This window comes from Taurulus bubalis, assembly GCF_910589615.1.
Source record: "Taurulus bubalis genome assembly, chromosome: 8".
In the NCBI taxonomy this organism is placed as follows: domain Eukaryota; kingdom Metazoa; phylum Chordata; class Actinopteri; order Perciformes; family Cottidae; genus Taurulus; species Taurulus bubalis.
In genome coordinates, this window is record NC_136596.1 from 3,890,873 (window position 1) to 3,915,872 (window position 25,000).

Consider the following 25,000-nt stretch of genomic DNA (forward strand, 5'->3'; position numbering starts at 1 on the left):
TTTCCCCTTTTCCTTACCGTCTTACTCTTGATTTTAGACCTGCAATACCGTAACACCCCAGAGGAGAGCAGTCAGTGTACACAGCATCGAGCCTGAACCAGAACCGCCAGAGAAGACTGGGTGGTTTAGTTTGACCGGGCCTCTCAAACACATGAGGAATGTAAGTGTGATACCGTTCTCCGTGGGATCTTCCACCAGCTCTTCCTTCCCTGAGATGTTCTCCACGCGTTCCCTCCTCAGAGCCTTGATCTGTGGGAGGAAAGGCGATGTTTCAGTCAGAAGATGCAGCAAACTAATCATTCTTCATGCTTCATTCTAATGGGACATCAGTTGCAGAATTGTGTTTGTAAATGTTCTATTTAAACTGCAGGTGTATTTGCACGCCTGGTCATACTTGACAGTGGTCTGCACGAGTAAACGGCGATGCCTCCAACTCACCTCTCGGAGGAAGTCCTCATCTCGGAGCCGGTCCCTGAGAAGCAGGACGTCAGCGTGCCGGCTCTCCTCGGAGCTCCAGCGCAGGTTTTGTCGGACCGTCAGCGTCAGGTTCCCCGTGTCGTGGCAGAACCTCAGCAAGCGGGACCGGTCCGCCCACACCTGGGACAGACCTGCCGGAGGCGTGGCTAGAGGGTTGGGCGGGCTGCAGCGCAACAGGTGGGTTAGTTTAACCAAAAAACAACATTAGAATTGATATACTGAGACAGCGTTAAAAAATATGCATAGAGAGACTTTTCATTTGCCTCGTAAACAAGCCTCAAGGTGTATGGATCCACATTGAGCCTGACTGATTGGGCACAACATAATCCTGAGTTTGACAAGTAATACAAACACGTGTTTAGCAGTGTGTGTGTACATGAACTCTCTCTCTATGCGTCCGCTCAAGCAACCTGTCCACACAAGGTCGTCGGCTCCGACCCTCTGAAAAGCACAAGCCGGTCGCGCTCACGGATGCATGTTCTCTCCGCCCGAGGAGAAGCCTTTTCCCCTCGCTGCGCGCGGCTGAACCCGTGATTCCCGAGCCTTACTGTGTGAGCAGCTCCAGGAGCTCGCTGTGGCCCGCCGCCCGCGCCAGCTGGAGCGGAGTGACTCCCTCTTCGTTGGGCAGACTCACAGCCATCAGACCGCCGGGCTGACAGAGCAGCAGCTCGGCCAGCCGGCACAGACCCCACCGCACGGCCAGGTGGAGGGGCGACTCCCGGAGGGGGCGCTCTGGAGAACAGAACGACGGGGAGAAATGTAACAACAAACAAAAAGTATGCGGAGGGATTTAAGACAGCTGCTGATTGGAAAGGGGAGGGGAAAGTCACGGTGAAACTGACACCGAGAATGTCGTCTTGATACCAACCTCCTTTTGATAATTAACCTAAATGTCAATGGTTGATTTCTTCTCCCCCGCTGAGCTGGATCTCTCCGCTCCACTGACCCACTTCGAGGCAATAAAGGCAAAGTGGTGACAGCTTTTTTGTGAGCAGTCCAGGTAACACGGCCAATCAGCTGCACTCAAGCGACTGGCGAGAGCGAAGGAATCGAGCTCTGTGGACTATTGCAAGTCAGCAAAACGTATAATAAGTCTTCCTTCAGTGAACGTATGAGTCTACTGTCACTACTTCTGTCGTGTTTGGGACACAGCGCCTCTCATTCATTAACATTGGCAGCGTTTGTGACCAGTGCAACCAGCACATTCATTTTGACACATTGGGTTTGAGGTGGGCTCTTTCAAATATAAACTAAACTGAAAGCAGTTGTAATTGACTTATTTAAAGATTATATTCATCTAATAAGCCCCTTGCACCCACAGACTGTAAGGGCCTTCTATGCCAGATACTGGTGGAAGAAATAATTACAGCAGCTGTTTGCAACCGCTGGGCCGAGCGCCCACAGGTCAGCCTCAGAGCGCCATCTAGTGGGCAGCTTGTTAATGTCAAATCTAAAATGTGCTTAAGGATTTACATGAATACAACACATAATAATCCCAAAAAAGTATAGTTTCAATGCAGTGAAAGAATATGGAATATCTTTTTTAATGAAAAACTGACGTGGGACATGACGCAGCCTAAATACATTGAATGTGGATTCATAATGGTAGGCAGTGATGGTGAGGGTAAGCAGAATGGATGTTTTAATACAGTGGCATAACACATATTCACTTCATCTTTCCTCTTTTTACATGTTCTGTTTTGTATTTCTTATCAAAAGATGTCCTTAAGTTACAAAAGGTTGAGAAGCTTCTTTCTTTATCCGAGAGCATTCTGCACCAGGGTGCAGGCCTCGTCGAGCTATAAAGACATCCTTCAAAAGATAACACCTGTACCAGCTGTAATAAAAAAAAAAAATATGCAAAGTTTTCATGGCCGCTACAGAGATTCCAATCAAGCTATTTTTTTTGACAGAACAAGGTTTAGCATCTCCAGTTTCTCCTGGTTTAGTCTGGTACGAACGGCACGCACCAGATTAAATGTTATTGATGAAAAAAGTATGTATAATTCGGTCGCGTACAGCAGCAGCGGTGATGTCATGAGCGTTATCGAATTAACTGCAGACATTTAGAAGGAGACGCTGCGATGAAACAGACTGCCTTAACTATGTTAATGCTAAATCCAGTTTGTCGTTTGTGTAGGTGGCCCCACACAAACACTCGGATCATAGAAACAGATGGTGGCATCTCGCAAACACACACACACACACACATATGCACACACACACACATGCCCTCAGATTTATTGAGCTCTGCCTCGGGCTACTTCCAGAAGGAAAGGCTCTATTAACCACATTACATGCGGCTTAATTGGCTTTGATAAATTCAACAGAAGCACACATGTGACCGTGTTCACTTCCGATTTGAGCCCAGTAAGGATGAAACATGGGAATGATGGTGGTGTGTGTGTGTGTGTGTGTGTGTGTGTGTGTGTGTGTGTGTGGGGGGGAGATGAGTTCACCTCCCTTCCCGCCCTGCATCTTCCCCGTGAAAGCAACGTCTTACAAATACAAAGCTTCCTAAACCGTCCATATCGAATCTCGAGAACGTTCACAGATATTGTTGTGTAACGAAAAAAATGAAATAAAAATCCCGGTGTGCTTCTGACACAGGAAAGCCCGCTCAGCGTGATCGAATAACCCCGTTCTCACCGTCTCCACCGCGGCTCCCCAGCACGTTCCAGCTGCGGGGGATCTCCAGGTTGGCCATGGCGAGGGCGGCGCGGCGGTCCATGGCCCAGCGGGAGCGCTCCTGGCCCAGGTTGAAGAGGCTGCTCAGCTCCCGGTGATCGCCACAGCTCAGGCAGTGCCCGTGGACCACCAGGTGCTCTGCCAGGTCCTGGGAGCGAGGCGGCGATGATGAATACGGTACAGTCAAAACTACTGCTATGCAACTGATGGTTTTTGGTTTTCGATGGAAAACAACATTTGGAGAATTGTATGACTTTTTTGCTGCACAGCATGAAGAACATGTGTACTCTTCTGTGTGTGTGTGTGTGTGTGTGTGTGTGTAACCGTTTCACCATGGTGGTTGCACAAACCTATACGTGAAACGTGAAAGGGTGGTCCTTGTATTATCGTCCCTACCTGAGCGTCATCTTGGACGTACTCCAGTGAAGCCCCGCCCACCCAGGTGACGGGTGTGGTTTCAGAGCACAGGTAGGCCTGGACAGAGACCACCTCCGCCAGGTTGTGTCCTAAAGAGGGCAACACAGCAACACAGCCAGACTTTACTCAGGGCGGATTAATGCTATGTTTATTGTGTGAAGCTGCCTTCTCGTTAACGACATAATGCAATAAAATGGGCAGAAATTGATGGTGTGAACAAATCTATCGACAAAAAAAAATCAAACAATCTGTAGGTAATTTCAACCCTGGAAAGTGCCTTAGAAAATCCGTTCATCAAAGGCCCTTTCTTCTACTTTTTGGATGGAGAGGGAGACCTGCGCTTAACAGCGCCGCCATTGTGGGGCGAGCTGCAGGGTCAGTCTGCGTCGACCAACACGGAGGCTCCGTAATGTTGACGCTTTGTTTGTGGAGCCGTTTCCCTCCTGAGAGGAAGCTGATAAGATTCTGTGCCTTTCCAGACCTCGAGCCACAGACGGTGTACTGTATGTGCATGTGTGTGTGTGTGTGTGTGTGTGTGGTGGGGGGGAATAGTGAAATAGTGATGCAGTGATATAGTGATCCTGAGTATATCACAGACAGGATACTCCATCCTGGGGTTGTCAGCATTTGAACGTTTATAAAAATGTAGCAAATTACCGCAAAACACACCCAATAGCACACACACACACACACACACACACACACACACGAGCATACCCGGCACTATGAAGCAGAGCATGACGTCACTCTGAGCCCTGGCGACATGGACCAGAGTGGATCCTTCCAGAACGACGTAGACCTCTGCGTCCGGCGGCACCGGGTCGAACCCCTCCAGCAACGCAAAGACCTTCGCCTGGCCCTGAGGAGGAGAGAGAGAGAGAGAGAGAGAGAGAGAGAGAGAGAGAGAGAGAGAGAGAGAGAGAGAGAGAGAGAGAGAGAGAGAGGGATGCGATGATGCCAGAGAGACAAAACACACATCTCTCTTCCTGAAGACGCGTGCTCTCTTTTTAGATGAGGACTCCATTCTGATCCGGCGTTCTACATTTCCCCAAAAGCACAGCAAATCCCCCGACAGCGAGCCTCTGGAGGGAAGAATAAGACGTTCCCCCCCTCAATAAAAAGAGGAATGTCTTCACGTCTTCTGCAAAGACCGGCCCTGATCCCCACAGGCCAGAACACTCCTGACCCGAGGCAGAGGAAGGTGAGGGAGGGCAGAGCGGTCACGTTGACATGTGGGATGATTAGTAGCCTTTAAAATGTTTTAAATACTAACTTTGCCTGCGTGTGACGAGGCAGCCTCACTGGAGAGACGCAGGTGGAGACGTTTCTAGGTCACTGCTCTATCTAGGGCAGGGTGTCATCTCAAGTTATTGGATACTTGAGCTGATACAGTAGCTGAGTTTTGATGTCAAGACCAAAGCTGGAAGTTGAGTTTTAAGGAATGACAGAAAAGAAAAAAGGAAATGTATATCATTGCAGTCGTGACCTATGATGGGGGGAAAACATAATATTCAAGACATGTTTAATATAAGCAGAAGAGAAAGAGAAGGATACTATTTTAAAAAAGCTTAAGAAAAAGTTTAATAAAAGCATAACTGTTCTTATCTATAATATTAGAAAAAGAAGAAAAAAAATCATCAACGGCAGCAAGCCCGTTTTTTATTTTGTTTTCTTTAGCTCCACCAGTTGCAGGGTAGGAGATCTATTGTAGGAGATCTCCCTCCGTCAAACAGTGACGTACAGAGGATCAGTGGTCTTTCAACCAGAGCATCGATGGTTTGAACCCCCAGCTCCGCCAGTCCATGTCAATGTGTCCTTGAGCAAGACACTTAACCCCGAATTGCTCCCCGTTGCCGCGTCTACGGTGTATAGAACAAGTGGAAATGGATAAAAGCGCCAGCTAAATGAAATGTAGACCAATGGTTTCATTCTGGACACGTCAACCCTCTGACTGAGGCAGGGTGAAGAAAAATGAAGGTAGACCCAAAAAGACTTGAAATGCAATGAACATCACAGAGGAGTAATCCTCTCTCCTAATCCCACCTACAGGTTTGCTTCTCCACTTTTTTTTGTGTGTTCTCTGACAGTTGCCGGAGGGTTTGTTCACCAGAGACTCTGAACAGCTTCTCCTGTGCCCTCCTTCAGACGTTAACCACGCTACACGCTACACTTTTAAAATCAGAGTCGTGGCCCCGCAGCTCCTCCCCCCTCATTGTGGCTCCTCCCCCCTGTGTGATTGAATAGATGTTGACCTCAACATGGATAAACCTTTCTGTGTTTTTTTTTTAACCAAATACCTGCAAACTGATTCCCATTAAAACGGTTCTGGCGGAGAGGCGGTCACAGTAAACGTTCGGTGACCTTTAAGTAACCTTGACAAAAAAAAAGAAAAGGAAACCGGCATTGAACACGAAGAGAAAGGATTCAAGCGACTGAATAGTGTGAAGCCCCTTTTGATCTCCAGAGAAGCATTAGCTCTCATTCATGTTTGACAAACCGCTAAAAGCAAACTGAACCAACTCTGAATAAGTCAAATACAAAAACACATCACTATGAATGAATCACAGAGTTACTGATTTGCTAGTTAATAACACAACATGCCAGGCTGCTATTGTCACTGTTAAATGATGGATATGGTTACTTCTTCTTCCCCCTCTATGATTCAGTGTTCAAATAATCCAACAGCAATTATTTTTTTTAACTCCATACAGTGACTTTAGTGAATATGATTAATTACATGGGCACAAAACTGTTCCTTTAAGATACAATTGTTGTATTTTCATTAAGCATTGGTCATGACCACAACAATTTATAAAATATAATGTATATATACACACACACACACACATACATGAGGCTGCTGACCTCTCACTGCATTGCAAACTCAATTTGCAGAGATTTTTTTCTCTTTTGAGATTAATCGGAGACACTGGTCTCAAAGCTTGAGCACATACTCACATACAGAGGCACTCTCCTCCGGCTCAGCTCCATCTGCAGCGCCCGGCAGCTGCAGGCAAATGTGGACATTAAGAAACAGACATTTGAGAGAGAGAGAGAGAGAGAGAGAGAGAGAGAGAGAGAGAGAGAGAGTTAGTGAGAGAGAGAAAAACAAGGAGAATTCACATCAGTGTTGCCCCACGTGACTCCTCTGGTTATTCTGCCTCTCTCCTCTGATCCTGAAGAGATTATGATCAAAACAGTTTTTAACTCATCTGTGCCAAGCGGAGTCAGAGGTCCACCGATGGAGACAGCATCCTCTTTTGATCTCAAGTGTGTGAATAATGATTTTAATGATGCTTTTTTTTGTGCACCAGATATCCAAATAGTCCCCCAATCTTATTTTGCAGGCATGCTTTACATATGTGTGTGTGTGTGTGTGCGCTAAAGTCGTCCTCCGTGCGTCTCTTGCGCAGTCACATTACATTAATAACGCGCTCACAATCATAACAGGCGTCAGTGAGTTTCAGTAGAAGTGCGCTGGCTTCATGGTCACACAATGCCGCACATTTAGCACTAAAAACACGACGGTTCAGAGACATTTGTGCATTTTGCTCACATTAATTGAACTTGGAGTGACGTTTACCGTTGACCTACATATCCGCAGCGAGGCTCCGTCTCTCCGTGCCAATTTAGAAAAAGGAAAAAAATAATAAATAAAGTCAACAGCGAACGTTAGTTAGAAGCGGGTTCACGTTATTGACGTACCTGTTCACAGGAGCTCAAACTCCGGCAGAAGAAAAACACCGACCGTCCGCTCGGCCGGAAACGGGGCGACAAACTCTGGGACGCATTCCGCTTTTTTTAAATTTATTGCGAGCTGCTAATTCACGTGTTACGCGCTGTCCGCTGTTTATCCTCCATGTGAGCGGCAGCCTCCTCCTCCCTCACCGTTGATGCTCTCCGTCTTCCGTCTGCTCCAATGCAAATTCCTCCATCTAATTCTGCATGAAAGTTCAGCGTGTCTTTGACGCTACAGCGCCCTCTGGCGGCAGGAGAGCAGACGGACGACTCCACTTGTTGAGACTTCTACCCTTTTTAACCAGTGGTGGGACGTCACTGCTGGCCTAAACAGAATCACAAAGTTATAGTTTATTTTATAATTTAATTGTTTTTCACAAATACACTACATGTATTATAATAATTTGCCCCTAATCTCAGGCCTTGCTGGTGGATTTACAGATGACGCCTTGTGCACAGAGGGTTATGTGCATGTGGTGAGTGAACTGCTGGTTGTGTTACTGTTGCAGATGCCTCTGTGTGTTCGATCGTCAAAAGACTCAGACAAGTCCACTGAAAAATACAATTTCAGGCCGTTTGTGACTATACAGGTACTAATAGGGGGAAATAGTTTGATATACCACATGTCTCTTCTCACACGGGTCACGGTATTGTAGCAATTTAGATGAAGTTAAACAACCATGGTTGCGGCGATAATGAAGGAAACATTTAAAAGCAGGGGGGCTTGGTGCTTTATAAGGTTAAAATAGCTCCGCAGGTCGGTCCACACACACACACACCGTGTGACCTCCATGCCCGTAATAGTGCATGCGTGGGTCAGTCCAACAGTAACTCCCAGGACACACGGCATTGAAGGCCTTGGTCTAAAACTCACGGCCCGCCACTGATTTCAACACAATCATGATTGGTCAGTTTCAATATTACAAAGATTTATTTACATCTGCTTATTGAACATTTGCCAATGCCAAAATATTATGAAAACACAGAAGCAGACGTCAACAGTTAAATCATTTTGAAACTCGCACAAACATCACATTTACAGTTAGAAAGTGTAATTACAAGACGGCCAATAAAAACACTTCCCCATTCACACAGTCTTCACACGGTAAACGCATGTCCTCTTTTTGTTATTTATTGTGATGCGGCCATAGCGTTGTCCGTCTCGTAAAAATATGTCCCAAAATGTTTGTCAACGCCGTAACAGGAAGTGTGTGTCCGACTGTTTCGAAAGAGAGGATTTAGAGTCGTGAAAGGCACTCCAACTCAAGTCTGGAGCTGCTGCCCCGCCGACAGGCCTCAGGTGGCCTGAAGCTGCGGTCTCGAGGCGCCCGCTTCTCCCTGGGCCAGGCCGTTCGCCCTGCTGGCGCCGGGCCGCGCCACCTCCATCCTGGGGAGGGAGGAGGCGAACAGGGTGTCCAACATGCCCAGCACCTCCACCAGGTCCTGCTGGTAGTCGATCTCCCGCTCCAGCAGGTCCTGCAGGCGCAGCAGCTGCCGGTCCACGAGCGGCGACTGGCCGATCACCTGCCGGTAGACGTCCAGGATCATCTCGGCCGCCGGCGCGAGCACGGGGGCGAACCGGGGGTCGACCACGTTGCTGGAGGAGAAGTGAATAAACAGGGGATACCAAATGTCAAAATAAGGAAATTGGCAGGTGACTCGCCCTCCCTAATCTCACAGGTTTCTGGATTGTTGGCTCTAGAGGCTCCGTGTCTCTTAAAAAGACCAAGATGCAACCCCATATATACAAGTTTACAACTAAACCCTGTGAATAGAACTCTTTGAATATATCTGTATGTTGGAATGAATTTATGGTTGACACAATTGACTGACAATGCTTTTGAAGTGTTGCATGGTTGTTTTGATTACTTTGTTTTCTTATTTACCTGCTTTTTTTTTTTTTTTTATATATATATATATACACACACATATACATACACACACATACATACATACACACACATACTTTATTTATATATTTTTCTTTATGGCCCTACTTGGCCAGGTGCATGGTTAATTTCTTATATTCTTTCTTACTTTTGAAGGTTGCATTTCTTGTTAAACTATAAAAAAATACCTAAATAAAATATCAAGTATAAAAAAAAAAATATATTCTCATGTACAAAAGCATCTTCACTTGAAATCCTGACAGTTCACCACGTCTGTGAAATTGTTTCAAATGTCAGAATTCTTGAGATCATCAGGATATTCAGTCGATGGATCACTCAAAAGATCGTCATCCAACGGTTCCTGTCACACAACAGCTGGCAGGGTCTTTCTTTTTGTTTCCGTTTCTTACCCGATGAGGAAGTTGAGCAAGCGGCCGAGCCCCTGCTCGTCCCGTCCCGCCAGAGCGTTCTTCAGCGTTCCTCTTCGATCCAGCTCCTTGATGACGGCCACCGTGATCTCGGGCTTTCTCAGTCTTGTCCACGTCTGTGAAAACAAATGGATATGCTTTGTTGATATACAAGTTAAAATCTAAACCTTTTCTGCAACTTTGTGTGAGAAAAGGCAACTTTAAAAGTTGAAGGCCATTCAAGACAATGATACCAACTGATTGTATTGTTATAAAATACATAAAGTGCGTACCTCCAGAGCCGTATCCAAAGACTTCGACACATTAAATTTCTTCAGCTGAGTGTCGTATTTGGCCAGATGCTGTTTCACTGGCTTGCTGACGAGATAATCATCCTGGATGAGGAGAAACAAGGAAGTTAATGGAGAAAAGCCTTGTATAATAAAGCAGAAATGTAAAAAAAGGCATCTTGAGGAATATTGTGGACCAGGTGTGAACGCACCTGTTTGGGGACGTAGTTCTTCCCCTTCACGAAAACGCGGTACGACGGCCGTCGCCTCTGCTGGCCGGAGACTTCGTTCGACTCTTCGGGGCTCTTCCTGTGTTTGATGCTCAGGATGCTGTTGGTCATCCCCGCGACGATGGACTCGTCGTCCGGCTGAGGAGAAATAACATTTCGCCGTTTTACTCGTCAAGAATCCCAACAGGAAACGAAAGACAGAAATCCTGACAGTTCACCAAGTCTGTGAAATTGTTTCAAATGTTGTCAGAATTCTTGAGATCATCAGGATATTCAGTCGATGGATCACTCAAAAGATCATCATCCAACGGCACAGACTGTATACGGGAAGTGGCGCCGCCCACTGATTTGGGGACAGTGGTTTTGAAGCATTTTGGCCACTGCAATCTCAAAGTTTGAAAGCATAATCCTGCTTTATGGTCCATTTTAGTCTAAATGGGACCATAATTTACTAAATGAACATCATGCTGTATTCAAGAAGACTTGAAACTAGAGATTAGGACCATGAAGTCATGATTACAATGTTTACTGGGGGAATAAACCAAGAGAGAAGTAGAGTTATTTTCTTTTTCCAACCAGAGTCGCCGCCCCCTGCTGGTCAGCAGAGAGAATGCAAGTTGAAGGCACTTCTGCATTGGCTTCACTTTTCAGACCAGGAGGTTGCCGGCTGATTGACAAGGAAAATTAGCACTGAAAGCCCAAAAGCAAACAAAAACACTCGGCTTGCACATTGTACTCTGGAAACCCTCATCATGCCAAGACCAAGAGGAGAGGATGTACCGTTTCATCCATTGATTTAAATCTGGCATTGCCAGACATTTCTGTTGGCTGCTGCAGAAACGGCTCCCTCTGATGCCCCTCCGGCACAAGCGAACCCTGATCCGAGGTTTTATTTTGTTGCAACCTCAGTCATCCAAATAAAAAGTATTGCATTCCTTTGGGTGATGTAATCAAACTGCTGTGCACCTTTCTACACTTCATTCGGCTTCAAATCATGACAAGAACTTACAGCCAGAGCCACACTGAGGATGGAGGCAGCGTAGTCAAAGTTGTGGACCACTTTGTAGTTGGTGGTGTTGTACACCTTCACGTGCCTGGAAGACAACAAAAAGAAGGTTGATATATAAAAAATAAAACAAATATAATTCAAAAAAGCAGATTTCAGACATGCACGATGTCCTCCCCCTCGTACCTGTCTAGAGAAGCCGACAGCAGTCTCTGTCCGTTGCTGCTGAGACACAAACAGGTGACAGTTTTGTGATGGTTCTTCATGGACACCAGGGGCTGGCCGCCTTTTAGCAGATCCCACACTTTCACGTAGCGCCCACCTAAAGAGGGACAAGAATAACTTTAGTGCCCTGGATATACAATGGTGCAGAGAACAATTCCAGGTGTTTTTTGTCCCAGTTGAAGTCCAAGCAGCAGCCCGAACAAGGAGGAAGGACTCCTTAAATACAAATACGAGTGGGCACTTCCCCCCCCCCCCTGTAAAAAGTGATGATTGTTAACGGCCGACTACCTGCAGAGACGAGGAGCCCCTCTGAGGGATAGAGAAGCAGGCTCTCCACTGGCTGGCCGTGGTCCATGGTCATCACACTCTTATTTGCTCTGGCATCAAACAGTTTCAGTGTGTGGTCATAAGATCCTAGGACAATAAAACAAAAATTGTTTAGTCACAAAAATAGACCAAACTCCTTCAACCTCTTACCTGCAGTGGCAGCAGGTGAAAGGCAGCTCGGACCAAAGGTTTCCAACGCGAATGGACGAGGTCGTCTCGATGGCAGCGGACGCTGTCACTTTGTAACCGACTTGATCGGCTGTCTTTGCCACGAGCCGATTGGCTGTTGAAACCCGGTGAAGCGGTTTACGTTCTAAAGCGGTTCAGTGTTGACGTCTGAACTGGGCTAAACAACCCAGGAGCAGATATTTGTGTTTAATTAGTGTGGCTATTTTTTTCTGTGCCTACTACTGACTTTGCCTATTAATTATTCTAGAGATATTTATGTTGCTGACACATCAATCCACCTTAAGGGCCACTTTGACGGATGACTTTCATTAGTGGTACTGGCTACAGGCGCTAAATGGGAAAAACTGTCCTATTTCGGTGTTTTACTTGTCAAGAATCCCAGCAGGAAAGACAGAAATCCTGACAGTTCACCAAGTCTGTGAAATGGTTTCAAATGTTGTCAGAATTCTTGAGATCATCAGTCAATTCAGTCGATGGATCACTCAAAAGATCATCATCCAACGGTTCCCGTCATACACAACAACGTTCATTAGCGGCTACAAAAAGATAAAAAACGTCCGGTAAAGACCGTCCTCGCTTTAATTGTTCCTTCGCCTCCATCTCACCAGTGATGAAGAGATCTCTGTTGAGTTTGCTCGTGACGCCACAGCGGACATAGTCTGTGTGTTCTCTGTAGCTGTTGAGCTCAGTGGCGTTCGGGATGTCCCAAAGTCGACAGGTGTAGTCGTCGGACCCGGTGAAGATTTGGTAGCGGTCCGAGGTGAAGTCCGTGACGTGGACAGCCCTGAGCGGAAAAGGAAACGAGACAGAATTAACATCAGTTCACTTTCACGACCAGAAAACTATATTTAAAAAAAAAAAAAAAAAAAAAAAGGCACTCGCTTGCAAATATTCCGCATCAGAATTATTTGTACAGGCAGACACTTTTCCGATAAAATGTTGCTACAGATTTGCCAACTGTCGGGATCCTTTTTGACCGAGAGCAGAACCTGGCAGACTGTCTGAGCTCAATTGTTGTGCAGCTTGAGCTACTGTACGCCATTTTATTGAGTTTCCTTGTTATAAAATGCTTTGAAGGAAAGTCAAGTTCCCTCTGGTAAACAGTGCATATGTGTAGGGCTTTTATTGTGAAAGGTAAGAATGGAAAGAGTAAAAGTTCCTTTTTTTTTTACAACCCTTGTGAAAGTATTCAAAAACAGCAACAAAAAAAAATTACAAGTATATTGAGTGTGGAGAGGCCTCAAGTCTGTTCGACTGGTTAAAGGTTGTCAGAAATCTTGAGAATCATCATCAAATTCAGTCGATGGATCACTCAGAAAAATCATCATATAACCAGTTCAGGCCGGGACAGCACGACCAAAACAATCAAGACAGCGACACGCGGGCGAACACCTACTTTGTGTGTCCTTTGAACATCCGGAGCGCCACCTTGCCGCTGACATCGAACAGCCGAACCACCGAGTCCTCACATCCCGCGACGAGCAGCTGACCGTCCGACCGGAACCTCCCACAGTACGCGGTGTCCTTAAAGCGCGTTAACGTCTTCACCGGCTCCTGGGAGAACGGCCCGTAGATGTGGATCTGTGTGTGTGTGTGTGTGTGTGTGTGTGTGTGTGTGTGTGTGTGTGTGTGTGGGGGGGGGGGGGGGGGGGCACAGCGTTAGAGAGCACACCGACACGAAATAATGGGATTCACGTAAGAGAAGCCAACGCACCCTCGTGAATGCCGTCACAGCGAAGTTGTGCGGCGCCACCGGGGAGAAGTCGATGCTCGTGATGGCTCCGAATTCTTTTATCTGGACCGGAGCCTGAGGAGGAAGAAACACATATATGCAAAGTTAAGAACAAGGAACGACACAAGGCTTTTTTTCTTCTTCTCACAGGAACATTAAGACAGCGTTCGGTGGAAGAGGCTCACCTTGTAGTTTTTCCAGTACAGCGTGTCTTGTGTGACTTTCTCACCCAGTTTAGGGTAGATTTGGATTTTGGTGGGTTTATACGAAGCCATTTCGGGAGCCGCTCACGAAACACTCTCTGCTAAGATAAAGAAAATAAAAACATGGTTATAGACATGGGAGAGACTTGACACTCTTGGTCAGTTAATAACGTTATATTGATATATAAATAGATTTGACAAACTAAGCATGTGCAGTCCAACAATACTCAAATCCAGACAACTATTCAAATGTGTGTTGTTGATAATAAGAAAACTCGCAACAACAAAAAAAAGTGGAAAGGCCTCATGTCTGTCCGACTGGTTAAAGGTTTGTCAGAATTCTTGAGAATCATCATCAAATTCAGTCGATGGATCACTCAGAAAAATCATCATATAACCAGTTCAGGCCGGGACAGCACGACCAAAACAAACAGACACACCACTTCGTGTCTCTTTGAATATCCTGAGCGCCACCTTGCTGCTGACATCGAACACCCGAACCCACACATTTTAGACAAACTGAGCACGTGCAGAGCAACAATATTTAAACCCAGGCAAAAGTATTTCAAATGTGTCGTTGATAAAAAATAAACATTATTTACTATATTGGAACGAGAATAAACATAATATGAATCAATAATTATTAACTAATGAAAATCAATTAAAGAATACTAATTACAGGGTTAAAAGTTTGATCCACGAAAAGACAACCTGCAAAAAGAGGGCTTAAAGAAAATACAAATCAACAACGCGGACTGATTTGTAACAGTTGACCCGAAAACTTTACTCTCAACCAGCAACGCAACCCACGATGCTATTCGTGAAGGCTAAGCTAGCAGTTTCCAGTTCTTCTCCGACTGCAGTTTATCAACGCGCATAAAAGAGCTCGGTGAACTATGAAAGCCGACCGTTACAATAACCCTTTCCCCGATATGTAACTTTACACATAGTGGTACTTAAAAGAGCAGCGTATTATACGATATTCCTGCGCCAACGTGCGAGTTAGCTTAGCACGCGGCGCTTCAGCCGCCTGGCATTTTCTAATAAACTGTTCCCGGTCATTATAAAAACGTCCAGGACTGCAGACTTACTTACTCTTTTTTTGTTGGCGTAGGGTTTGTTGGAATTAGTCGATACCGATGTTGGTTGTTGGCGTAAACCAAGAGTGGCTCATTTTAAGGCGATATCACGTTGCCTCTCCGTGCACTGGAGGACGCCATGATGGCAACCGTGACTACTTCCGTTTTGAATGTCGTATCTTTATTGTTCACTGAAAGAAACACTCGTTTCTTCATGTTATGCTTTTAAATGCCAATGGTAGTGAACCTAGTAAGATATATTTGTTCAAATATGCGTATGTATTAATTAGCTTAATTAAGTGGTTAAACTGTATAGGCTTTTACCGTAGAAAATAAAATAAAATATATTCTTTAGAAAAGACTTTTAGTCAATTGTAGAAATTGCATAATCGTTAAACGATATTTTCAGCGATTCCAAGAAACATAAAGTATGACTTTAATATTTATAAAACACTGGAAATCGAGTGACACACGTGCCTATATTTTGAAAAACAGCGTGCTCATCCGGCAAACCGTCCATCTCCTGGCGTCACTTCCGGTCCTCGCTCTTTTCCGCTGAGCTTCTATCGCCTGTGTGACCCGCGTGTTTACTCACTCCCAGGTCAGTTCACGTCTCTGTGGTCGTTAATAAGAAGCCCCAGCCTCGTACAGTTGACTTCGTAGATAAATAACAAGTCCCCGAAACGCACCACGTGCCGTGGAAGAAACGGCAACTTATACGCGATGATAGCATCAGGTTTGAAAGGGTGGGCGGAGCTAGCTACCTAGCTAGCTGCCTAGCTTGACAAGCTAACCAGCCGACAAATTCAATTGGCATAATTTACAAGAGCCCCGGGTTAAGGAAATAAAGAGCCCCCTCTATTCTCGGTGGCCGAAAGGGTCGAGCACGAGAGCCTTCTCTGTGGGGAAACGAGCTCGTTACGTTCCTCTTGGCAGAAAGAGCCTCGACGGTCACGTAGCCACGAGCCGACAGCCTCTGTCGGATTCACGCGGAGCTCGAGTAGGAACTGAAAAGCGAAGCGTGCGGCTATTTTTGGGGGCTTCTGGCAGCTGTGCGTTCTTGTTCGTTTGCAAATTGGCCTTGTGGGTGTGGGGGTTTGGGACGTTTTAGGTTTGACACTTGATTGTAATCGCAAACCCCCGTGTAGCTAATGGGCTGTTTCGTTCATACATTAGGTGCCTGCAGTTTTCATCATGCAGTGTAGTCCCATGCACCGTTTTGCATATTTCTTTATTACTGATAATAATAATCAAACTATTCGTATGCAAGTAGATGAGCTATGTGTTCAGTAGAAAACGGAACCAGGATTGTGACATTTCTTAAATGAGTGTGTGCGTTCATATGTCTCCCACCTGTCTTCTGAAAATGTGTTTGTGTTGTTTTGGCCCCAAATTGACTGAAACGTGTGTGCAAATATTACATTTTCATTTGTGTTTGTGTTGTTCCCCGTGTCAGATGAAGGAGTGCATAATGAACCAGGAGAAGCTCGCCAAACTGCAGGCGCAGGTCCGCATAGGCGGCAAGGTGAGTTGGAACGAGCGTCGGCAAATGTCTTTTAAGAAAATGTTTGTGTCCCCCGCCCCAGATTTTTATCAGCATCATTGGTTCATGTATCATTGTTGTGCTCTGCAGGGGTCCGCCCGCAGGAAGAAGAAGGTGGTGCACAGGACGGCAACAGCGGACGACAAGAAGCTGCAGTTCTCCCTCAAGAAACTGGGAGTCAACAACATCTCTGGCATTGAGGAGGTACAGCGAGTTCTTTCCAAAATGCTCAGCAATCAGTGTGCAAAGAGGGCTTTTTATCCATGACATTTATGCTCTTGGAGAAGGATTCACTGTTTTGACTTTGACCTCAATCTTTTCCCCCTTTTTTTTTCTTCTATCCCTGTTTCGCCATAGGTGAACATGTTCACGAACCAGGGGACGGTGATCCACTTCAACAACCCAAAGGTCCAGGCGTCCTTGGCGGCCAACACCTTTACGATCACGGGGCACGCCGAGAACAAGCAGCTCACGGAGATGCTCCCAGGAATCCTAAACCAGCTGGGAGCCGACAGTCTAACCAGCCTCAGGAGATTAGCGGAGAGCCTGCCCAGACCAGGTACCTGAGCGTGGCTGCCAACGCCGCAGATTCGTCACTATCGAGAACAAAAATGAGTCGTCTTGTGCTGCAAGAAGTGTCAGGGCCCGGTGAAAAAGCTTGCTGTATATCCTCTAAAGCCTGGAAATATTTCAGACTGAGACCCACAATGTGGAAAAGCCGCCAACACTGAATGCTCATCACGGCAGCACCTTGTCAAGACGGCACCAGCGGTCCCAACCAAAAGCACGATACCAAACGATTATCAACACGCTGAACATGTCTCAGTAGTAGTAGTAGAGTACTAGTCTCCACTTAAAATGGATTTTAAAGTTTTTATTTATTTATTGCCCCCGTGTTAAAAGTAATTTCTTAACGTGACGTTCCACCATACGTCTTCTAACGTTGTTATTCATCCGTTAATGTTTCCCTCCGTACTTAAACGGCCGTGTGTGAGTGTGTGATGCAACGGCTCAAGTTGATGTTGGAGACTGTTTTCCCACATATGATGCAACGGTATTATCTGAACCGCATACTTTGTATTTGTCACATCAATCCCTTTGATCTAAATCAGGCGTCTGACAAATAGTGCCTGTTATCTTGTTACTACATCAGACGCGTTTATATTAATTTTTTGGGTAAACAAATTGTTTTAATTGGGTTTTGAAAATGCATATATACGAGAGACTCATCAATATGAAAGTAATTGTTAAACCCACACAACTTTACTGATCTGTTTGCATGTGTCAGTGGTTCTGTGTGACATTTCTGGCACGTGAAGAGCAGAAAGAAGGGAAAATGAAACCGGCAGCATCTCACATGTCTGTTAACAGTTTGTTCTTCTTCCCCTCGCAGCCGGAGAGAACAAAGCCCCCATGATTGCTGAGGAGGATGAGGAGGATGATGATGTTCCAGGTGAGCACATTTTCACACATTCCCTTTTTTAAACAAAGAGCTGCATTAATTGTATTATTGTTGTCATGAATCATTGGAAGAGCCACATTATCAACAGGCCGACGTCGGTGTTTCTGGCCTTTCTAGATTCATTCAGAGGGATGATATTTTTTTGGGGGGGGGTCATATTCATCTTCAGTAATTAAGATTAATTTGTATGCCTTTGCGCTCATTGCGACATTCTCTCACCCTTTTTCTGTCCTCCACCCCTCTTCTACCCGACTGTTTCTGTTCTCAGATCTCGTTGAAAACTTTGACGAGGCCTCAAAGGACGAGGCAAACTAACAAGCGCCAGCGAGCACGTCGAGGCTCACCGGACCTTTGACACAGCAAACACATTTTGTAACCGTTCATATCTGCGAAAAAGTGGCTTTTTAAATCGGAACCGTGACAATTGGGCTATAATTAACTTTTTTTTTTTTTAAATTTTATGGCAACTGTTTACTTTCTCTTTTTGTTTGATTTGCCTCGTTCTGTAGTACAAAGGAAATCATTTCATTCACTGGAATGTGCAAAACCCCTTTTCTCTTTCGCGCGTTGCCTCGCCTGCATCGTGACGCACACATCCAAAACGTATCGGTGGAATGAATCATGTAATAAACATTACTTTAAAAACAAAAGGCATTCTGTTAGTTTTATCATATTCAAACTCATAGTCCTAGTTTGCTAGGTGCTGCTCCTCGTAGAAAAAGTACAGTAGTCGCCTCCCGTCTTCACATCGACCCGTTCTGGAGGCTCAAATGTCTTTTTGAGTACAATGTTGTCTTATTTTGTGTTCAGATTAAAATAACTCCTATTTATATACTGTATATTTAATCACAGGTGTGGCAAAAGCAGCAATTTAACCAATTGTTCCCAAATTGAGTTCTAGCACCAAAAAGAAAACCACAAAAGCCTCTTTCTCACCTGTCTGTCAGAGCCGCTTCATCGTAGGGACGCGAGAGCCAGGGATCCTTTTTTGCCACACAAACCCTCTGGCCCGAGACCTCGTATCTTTTCTGTGACTCTATAAAACGGCAATATACTGGACTTCATTGTTCCTACATCAGAGGTTTGTTTACAGCAGCACTAAGGCGACCTCATCTCTGGCAATACACATGAGGCAGGGTCACCTGTTGGCACCACTGAACATCAGCTGGCGGTCGGGGAAGGTGAACATTTAACTGTATGATAGAGGGGAAAGGTTTAAATCAGGGGCCACAGAAGAAGTCATACGATGAGATCATCCCGTCTGGGTGGATGCTCAAAATGCTCTTTTTTGCTTTAGGGGATTCGTATGCAAGTAACATGTTGAACTGTCCGGGACTTTGTTTGCATTGATTCATCAGATTCGGATGAAAAAAAGAAGTTGGGTGACTCAAATCTATCTTACGGAAGATGTGAGAGAAGAAAAAAGGAACTTTAAAGTTGCACGGAAACAATATTTAAACAAACTAAATGAAATTGTAAGCTCAGTGGTAGAGCAACATGTTTAAACACCAACACACACTTCCTGGTCAAGTCCCCTGTATGAGCCGTCCTGTCCGCCACAATCAACTTGTGTATTTGCCGGCTCTGCATTCATTCAACATCAATAATGAGGGAATTCACCAGTAGTTCAATACTGAGAAGACAGACAGAGACAAAGAGAGGTTATTCAAGTACGTCAAATTAGCAGCAGAAACATGAATAATGCTGTTTTTAAGGAACTGAAACCAGCTATATTTGTTCATATGAACAAACAGGTTTCGCAGAATTATTGGTCATAATGCGGTTACAATATGCGTGGCCTGTCATAGATGCTGATTTCTAAGAAACTTGGATTAAAATATGCTTACCTGCCCGACTGAAAGCACGGAGAAGAGTCAGAAACGCAGAACATCAAATGCTTTGTGTACTGAGGAAGTGCTTCACGGGCGGCGCCACGCGGGGCGGGATCAGATGATCGTTGAACACGAGCAAAAAGAGTTTGTTTTTTCTTCGTGAAATTGCTTGACATTTGGCCGGACAAAATTCTGTTGCCCCCTAAATGAGTAATGAGCCAGGGAAAGTCCTGGTGTGTGTGTGTGTGCTAACATAACTTTGGAAGCATCAAATGTCTCACTGTTGAGGGGGGGAAGGAGGTGGGGAGACCTTTTGAAAGGAGATAAAAAATGCCCACGGTAACGCTGGGTAATTTCTGGGACTTGATTCCAGGATAAAGCGTGATGTTTTTCATCAGAGAGTAATCTGATGATTCATATTTGTTTCATTAAACGCCCTAAAACAGTGGCTCTCAAATGAGGGTACGTGAATCCTTTAAAAATAGTTATTTAATAAATATTCAATAAAATATCAGTGTAATTCATGAACTGAATTGTATATATTAGATATTAAATCAGACACTAATGGCAGAGCGATGTGTATTACATCTTTTTTTCAACCAATATTTCACTGAAAAAAGGTTGAGAAAGCTTGTTTTGTGCGACCAATAATTCAAAAATATTGTATTGAATTGTTTTATCAAAAACACGTTTGTGAAGCAACAACTAATGAGTTTCCGCCAGACTCTCGCAGACCAATCTTTAGATGAGATAAACATTTGTGAATCTAACGGATTTCATAACTTCCGTAAAAAGGGAGATCACTAGACCAGACAGAGACCTGACAATCATCTCCTTCCTATGTGTTCTGTTCCCATGAGCATCTGGAGACTTGTAGTGTTGTAGTTCAGAAAAAGGTTCAAGTCTTGTGTGCAGTGGATAGGATTTGCCTAAAAAGCAAGATGCAGCGTTGCACCGCAAGCGTTTCAGCCTAAAAGAGTGAGGGCAACCCCCCGGCCCTGAACACCCACACTTAACACCCCTAATCTCCCGCCCTTCACTGGAAACTCACACTTTTTATCTGTGGACAAAATTTGACATGCAAAAAAGGGGTCGAGGAAATGCAACGCCAATGAGTTCTTATCAGCTGCGGTCCAGCCGCTCAGTTTCTCTCTCGCGCTTCAAAAAAAAAGTGACACGACGATGATGCATGCAGCGATATAAAAAAGATGCTCAGAGGGCAGTTGGAGCATTGGATCCTCCGGACGACTACCGCTGTACTTCTGCTCTTCTGATTCCTGTTCTGTAGAGCGCCACTTCCAAAATGGTAAGAAATAACTCTTGGAATTAAAAATATACTTGTTGTACTTATCTGCCCAGTTAACGTGGCAATTGATTTAAAAAGTAAATAAAATGTTATTGGAAGGAATAACTTTTCAACTTTGGTCATTTTGCTTACATACTACATTCTGAACCAAGAAGCTTTTCAGTATCCTTTTTCTTTCTTAATTTAAAGTGGTTATTTATTGAGGTTTTAGTGTATCTTTTTAAACACCATCCTCCTCCCGCTGTTTCCTCAGAAGACCTTGTCACTGTGGTTGTGTGGGCTTCTCTTCGTCAGCCTCGCCGGAGCGCACGGACTCGACCACTTCCCAGAAAGCTGTACGTCTTATTCACTCTCCGCTCGTTTCTTTTTTATATTTGAAGTCGATCCTTTCTAAATCTGTCCGTCTGTCTGGTCTTATCACGAATGTACAGACGTGGTGGCGAAGAGGAACGACCCGAATCCGGTCACGCTCACCTGCCGCTCGGCGGAGGCGTCCGGAGGCGTCACCTGGAAGTTTCTCGGCGAGGCGCCGGAGGACGTCCAGCAGAACGGCCCCAACCTGATCGTGTCGGAGGTGGACACGCCCATGCTGGGAGAATACAGCTGCTGGAGGGGAACTCAAAAGTTATCGTCCACCTATCTGCTGCTGGAGGCTGAGGAGGAAGAAGACTCGGGTGAGATGCTGCCGGTTTCATTTTCCCTTCTTTCTGCTCTTCACGTGCCAGAAATGTCCTCGTGAATAGAGGAACTTATTGTCACATCCAAAAACATGTAAAGTCTGGAAACTCTGTGCATGAGGATGGACCATAGTGACATTTTCCTCCTCAGTTTTTTGCTGTTCTCACTCACATGGTTTTTCTTTGTAGATTCTGTCTCCATCAGTTGTCGGGCAAAGTCTTACGACTGCCAGTTCAGCTGTGACTGGTCCCACTCCGGTGGCTCCACTGTGACTGGACCCACTCCAGCGGTGCGCCTCGGACTGGGCCTTGACTGGTAAGGATTAGTTTTTTAAACGACAGATCACTAAGTAAAAGTATTGTATATAGTTTGTACGGATCGACCCACAAGCAGACAGAAGTGTGCCTTTCTGATGTGTTTTTACCACTCGCCCCTCTGCAGCCGCGAAGGCAGGAAGTCGTGTCACTGGGTCACCGGCGATCAGCTCGGGGACGGGAGAGTCCACTTCGAGCTGACCCACTCGCTCTCGCCCCACGCCGAGGAGAGCGCCATGCTGGAACTCACCGCCGAGGCCATCGTCGACCACTCCGTCGTCAGGACGACCAGGAGCTTTTACCTCAGGGACATCGGTAAGCGGAGGGGGAAAATCACAAAGTACGAAAAATAGATGATTCACTCACGAAGGATGAAGTCAAGCATTTTGAATCCAAACAATTAAGGTTGTGGTTCAGAAAAGTCACTCTTTGATGACGTACAAATATATTATTCTCTATTAAAAACTATAACAGTTACAAAATGCACCATTTAGAGTTAAAGTACAATAAGGAAAGAAGGCAGGTAAATACATTGATGTTTACATGATTCCTGGATGACACATTTTTCTTTTTTGCTCTATTTCCCTTCCGTCCAGTTCAACCCGACAGCCCCCAGATTGTGAGGTGTCAGGAAAGCCAAGAGGACCTGAGCGTGAGCATCGAGCCGCCGTCCAGCTGGTCTACCCCTCACAGCTTCTTCAGCCTGGAGCACGAGATCGAATACGTGTTGAAGGACGATGGCCAGGTACAACGCAGGAAGTCTGCCGATTCTCTTTGTGTCCGTCACAGCCTCTGCGTTGCGTTTCTGTTTTGTTTTCTTACCATGTGACCCGTCTGAATCTCTAGATTTACCTTTCCTCCTCCGTCCTGCTGCCAAAGGGGATCAGCAAGCTGAGGGCTCGCTCCAGAGACTCGCTGGTGCACTCCACCTGGAGCCAGTGGACCGCCTGGAAAAATGTAACCCACTGATGTTTTTCCCCCCGAAACCCACCGCTGCTGTCCGCTCCTTTGTCGTCCTTACATGTCCACAATGTCTGTTTCTCCCATTGTGTCTCTGGCTGTCTCCCTTTGGCGGCCATCGCACACAAATTATATTTATATTATGCATTTAAACTATTTATGTATTCTTAATATTTATTTTCTATTGTAAATCATACACACAAAACACACATTATAAACCAGATTTTCTATTTTAAGGAAATTCTTTCCCTAGTAGTGGGTGTTCTGGTAACCACAGAGGTCTAACTAGAGGGGGCAGAAAATGGGTCTCCTTGACATTGAAACCTAAGGAAATCCACCTATGACATCATTTCTCAGTTGAGTCTGCTCTGGAGACCGGCTTTCTCACAACATGCTTCTCGGCCTGAGTATTTCTGTGTTGGCGTTTCTGTGTATTCTGGTGGTTTGGCGCTGTGCAAAAAAAAAAGAAAAAAGCTATTAAAAGAGCATTGCTTCCTTCCTTATACATGTTCCTTCTTCATTTTTGTGTCGCTCATGTCATGCTTACTACCACTGACTCGAATTAGAAATCCACTCTAAATTCACTCTAATTAATCAATGGGCTAAGTTACTCCGGATAAAACATTTAAATAAAAGATTCATGTTTATATTCAACAGTTTTTAGATGGTAATGAACTAGCAATAGAAGCATACTTTTTATTTCGCTTGATAAAATCGCCGATAGTTTTGGTAGAAAAACCTACAATAAAATATCTGTAATCCAACATTGAAGATTCCAGGATGATGGGTGATGTTTTTCATCAGAGAATAATCTGATAATTCATATTTTTTTCATGAAATGCCCTAGAACATTGGTTCTCAAATGGGGGTACGTGTAATCCAACATTGTAGAAGATAAACAAGTTAAATTCATTTATTTTAAATGAACAAATCTGTCACCTAAGATTGTTAAGGAAGCTACAGGACACTCTTTCTCAGCGGCTGTCACCTACAGTGTTATTCTAATATTTCCCCTTTTTACATAAATATCATCATTCAGCGGTAATACTGTTACCTTTTCCTCCCACAGTGTTATAACATGGGCAGGTTAAGAGGTGCATTTTTCCATTTGTTATTCACTGAAATTGGTGAAACATGAAAGACGAACATGAAAATAAAAATGCAACATTTGATTTCGATACTCCCAAATCTTAAAAAGTTCAAATCTATATTTACTGACAGCTCATTAACAGGCGCCGGCCTCCTTACCTGAGAGCTTTGCATAGAGACACCTGGAGCAGAGCCTGAAGCTTGAGCAGTAAATAACACTGTTATGAGGAGAAATAACAAACAGTAACTCTTAAACTGTAACAGGAGTAATTATTGATATTAATAGTGGGAACTCGCAGACTAACTTCATTTTACACATTGAAGTTTGTGAGCGTTTCATAATAAATGTTCTTGTCGTCATTGCGGACCCTGATCTGTCATTGAACATCATTGCAGGTGAGAATGGGTAAAAAGAACCTGTGCAAATGCAAAAACACAGCAAAGTCTTGCTGCCCAGAGCTGCCGTCTGGATACTTGGACAAGTGCAAGAAGAGAAGGAAGCAGAAGAGGAACAAAGGTGCCGGGCAGAGCCAAGCATCCTAAAAAGAAGATGCTGATGGGAACATGCACTGCAACTGGGATCCTGCTGGTCTACAAACTCCTTTTATCTCAGTGCACACATATTTGGGTGTATTTATCTGAATTATTCAATTGTATTTGTCAAATAATGATTCAACATTGGGCATGGTGCAACACATGAAGCCGTGCAATAAATCTAAATGAAAGTAATGTTGTTGAGGTTTTGTTTGAACTGTCAATGGTTATTATTGTTGTTATCATTTTATAAGCATCTGGGAAACCAAAATGTCGTGGGAGCTTTATTGCTAAACAGAGGAACGATTTTAGTTGAGTTTATTTATTCATTTGCATTTTATTTGCATTATTTTATAGCAAAGTGCCAACCACCCCCTCCCTTATT

The 25,000-nt window shown here is 44.8% G+C and overlaps 4 protein-coding genes across 5 annotated transcripts in view; 2 read left to right on the top strand and 2 right to left on the bottom strand.

The window, feature by feature from the left end:
- The window catches only part of LOC306740622 (rho guanine nucleotide exchange factor 28-like), a gene marked incomplete at its 5' end in the record, with an annotated part of 35,155 nt that extends 28,582 nt beyond the window's left edge, over positions 1-6,573 (bottom strand). Inside the window, 7 exons of the mRNA XM_079222853.1 lie at positions 174-249; positions 439-640; positions 1,026-1,209; positions 3,127-3,313; positions 3,562-3,671; positions 4,300-4,441; positions 6,541-6,573. Coding sequence (XP_079078979.1) covers positions 174-249; positions 439-640; positions 1,026-1,209; positions 3,127-3,313; positions 3,562-3,671; positions 4,300-4,441; positions 6,541-6,573 — 934 coding nt within the window. The remainder of the gene's footprint in view (positions 1-173; positions 250-438; positions 641-1,025; positions 1,210-3,126; positions 3,314-3,561; positions 3,672-4,299; positions 4,442-6,540) is intronic.
- A 1,666-nt stretch (positions 6,574-8,239) lies between these two features.
- utp15 (UTP15 small subunit processome component) lies at positions 8,240-15,036 on the bottom strand. Of its 2 annotated transcripts, none has more exons than XM_079221776.1 (12): positions 14,914-15,036; positions 13,801-13,919; positions 13,598-13,690; positions 13,280-13,464; positions 12,489-12,667; positions 11,656-11,781; positions 11,329-11,464; positions 11,146-11,230; positions 10,119-10,274; positions 9,910-10,011; positions 9,620-9,753; positions 8,240-8,917 (listed from the first exon to the last, which is right to left on the bottom strand). In XM_079221776.1, exons 2-12 carry the CDS (start codon positions 13,888-13,890, stop codon positions 8,617-8,619), a joined length of 1,587 nt encoding a protein of 528 aa, XP_079077902.1. In that variant the 5' UTR covers positions 13,891-13,919; positions 14,914-15,036; the 3' UTR covers positions 8,240-8,616. The 2 variants fall into 2 exon arrangements, with proteins under 2 accessions (XP_079077902.1, XP_079077901.1); XM_079221775.1 differs by having other exon boundaries at positions 13,801-13,916; positions 14,914-15,020.
- A 401-nt stretch (positions 15,037-15,437) lies between these two features.
- LOC306739651 (transcription factor BTF3-like) lies at positions 15,438-18,563 on the top strand. The gene is made up of 6 exons (XM_079221689.1): positions 15,438-15,498; positions 16,354-16,422; positions 16,531-16,644; positions 16,798-16,999; positions 17,834-17,893; positions 18,171-18,563. Exons 2-6 carry the CDS (start codon positions 16,354-16,356, stop codon positions 18,215-18,217), a joined length of 492 nt encoding a protein of 163 aa, XP_079077815.1. The 5' UTR covers positions 15,438-15,498; the 3' UTR covers positions 18,218-18,563.
- Positions 18,564-20,064: 1,501 nt separating this feature from the next.
- On the top strand, positions 20,065-24,624 carry il12b2 (interleukin 12B 2; the record flags this gene model as incomplete). The annotated part of the gene is made up of 8 exons (XM_079222275.1): positions 20,065-20,073; positions 21,294-21,375; positions 21,472-21,714; positions 21,907-22,033; positions 22,160-22,347; positions 22,629-22,777; positions 22,879-22,989; positions 24,478-24,624. The coding sequence occupies 8 exons, from the start codon at positions 20,065-20,067 to the stop codon at positions 24,622-24,624; spliced, it is 1,056 nt and encodes a 351-aa protein (XP_079078401.1).
- Positions 24,625-25,000: the final 376 nt, after the last annotated feature.

Coding starts and splice junctions, on each gene's coding strand:
- utp15 (XM_079221776.1), bottom strand. CDS start 13,890: ATGGCTTCGTATAAACCCACCAAAATCCAAATCTACCCTAAACTGGGT. Junction 12,668..13,279: donor ATGTTCAAAGGACACACAAA/GTAGGTGTTCGC, acceptor TTTTCCGCTCAG/GGCTGTCCACGTCACGGACT. Junction 11,782..12,488: donor CAGAGATCTCTTCATCACTG/GTGAGATGGAGG, acceptor TTATTGTCCTAG/GATCTTATGACCACACACTG.
- LOC306739651 (XM_079221689.1), top strand. CDS start 16,354: ATGAAGGAGTGCATAATGAACCAGGAGAAGCTCGCCAAACTGCAGGCG. Junction 16,423..16,530: donor AGGTCCGCATAGGCGGCAAG/GTGAGTTGGAAC, acceptor TGTGCTCTGCAG/GGGTCCGCCCGCAGGAAGAA. Junction 17,000..17,833: donor GGAGAGCCTGCCCAGACCAG/GTACCTGAGCGT, acceptor TTCCCCTCGCAG/CCGGAGAGAACAAAGCCCCC.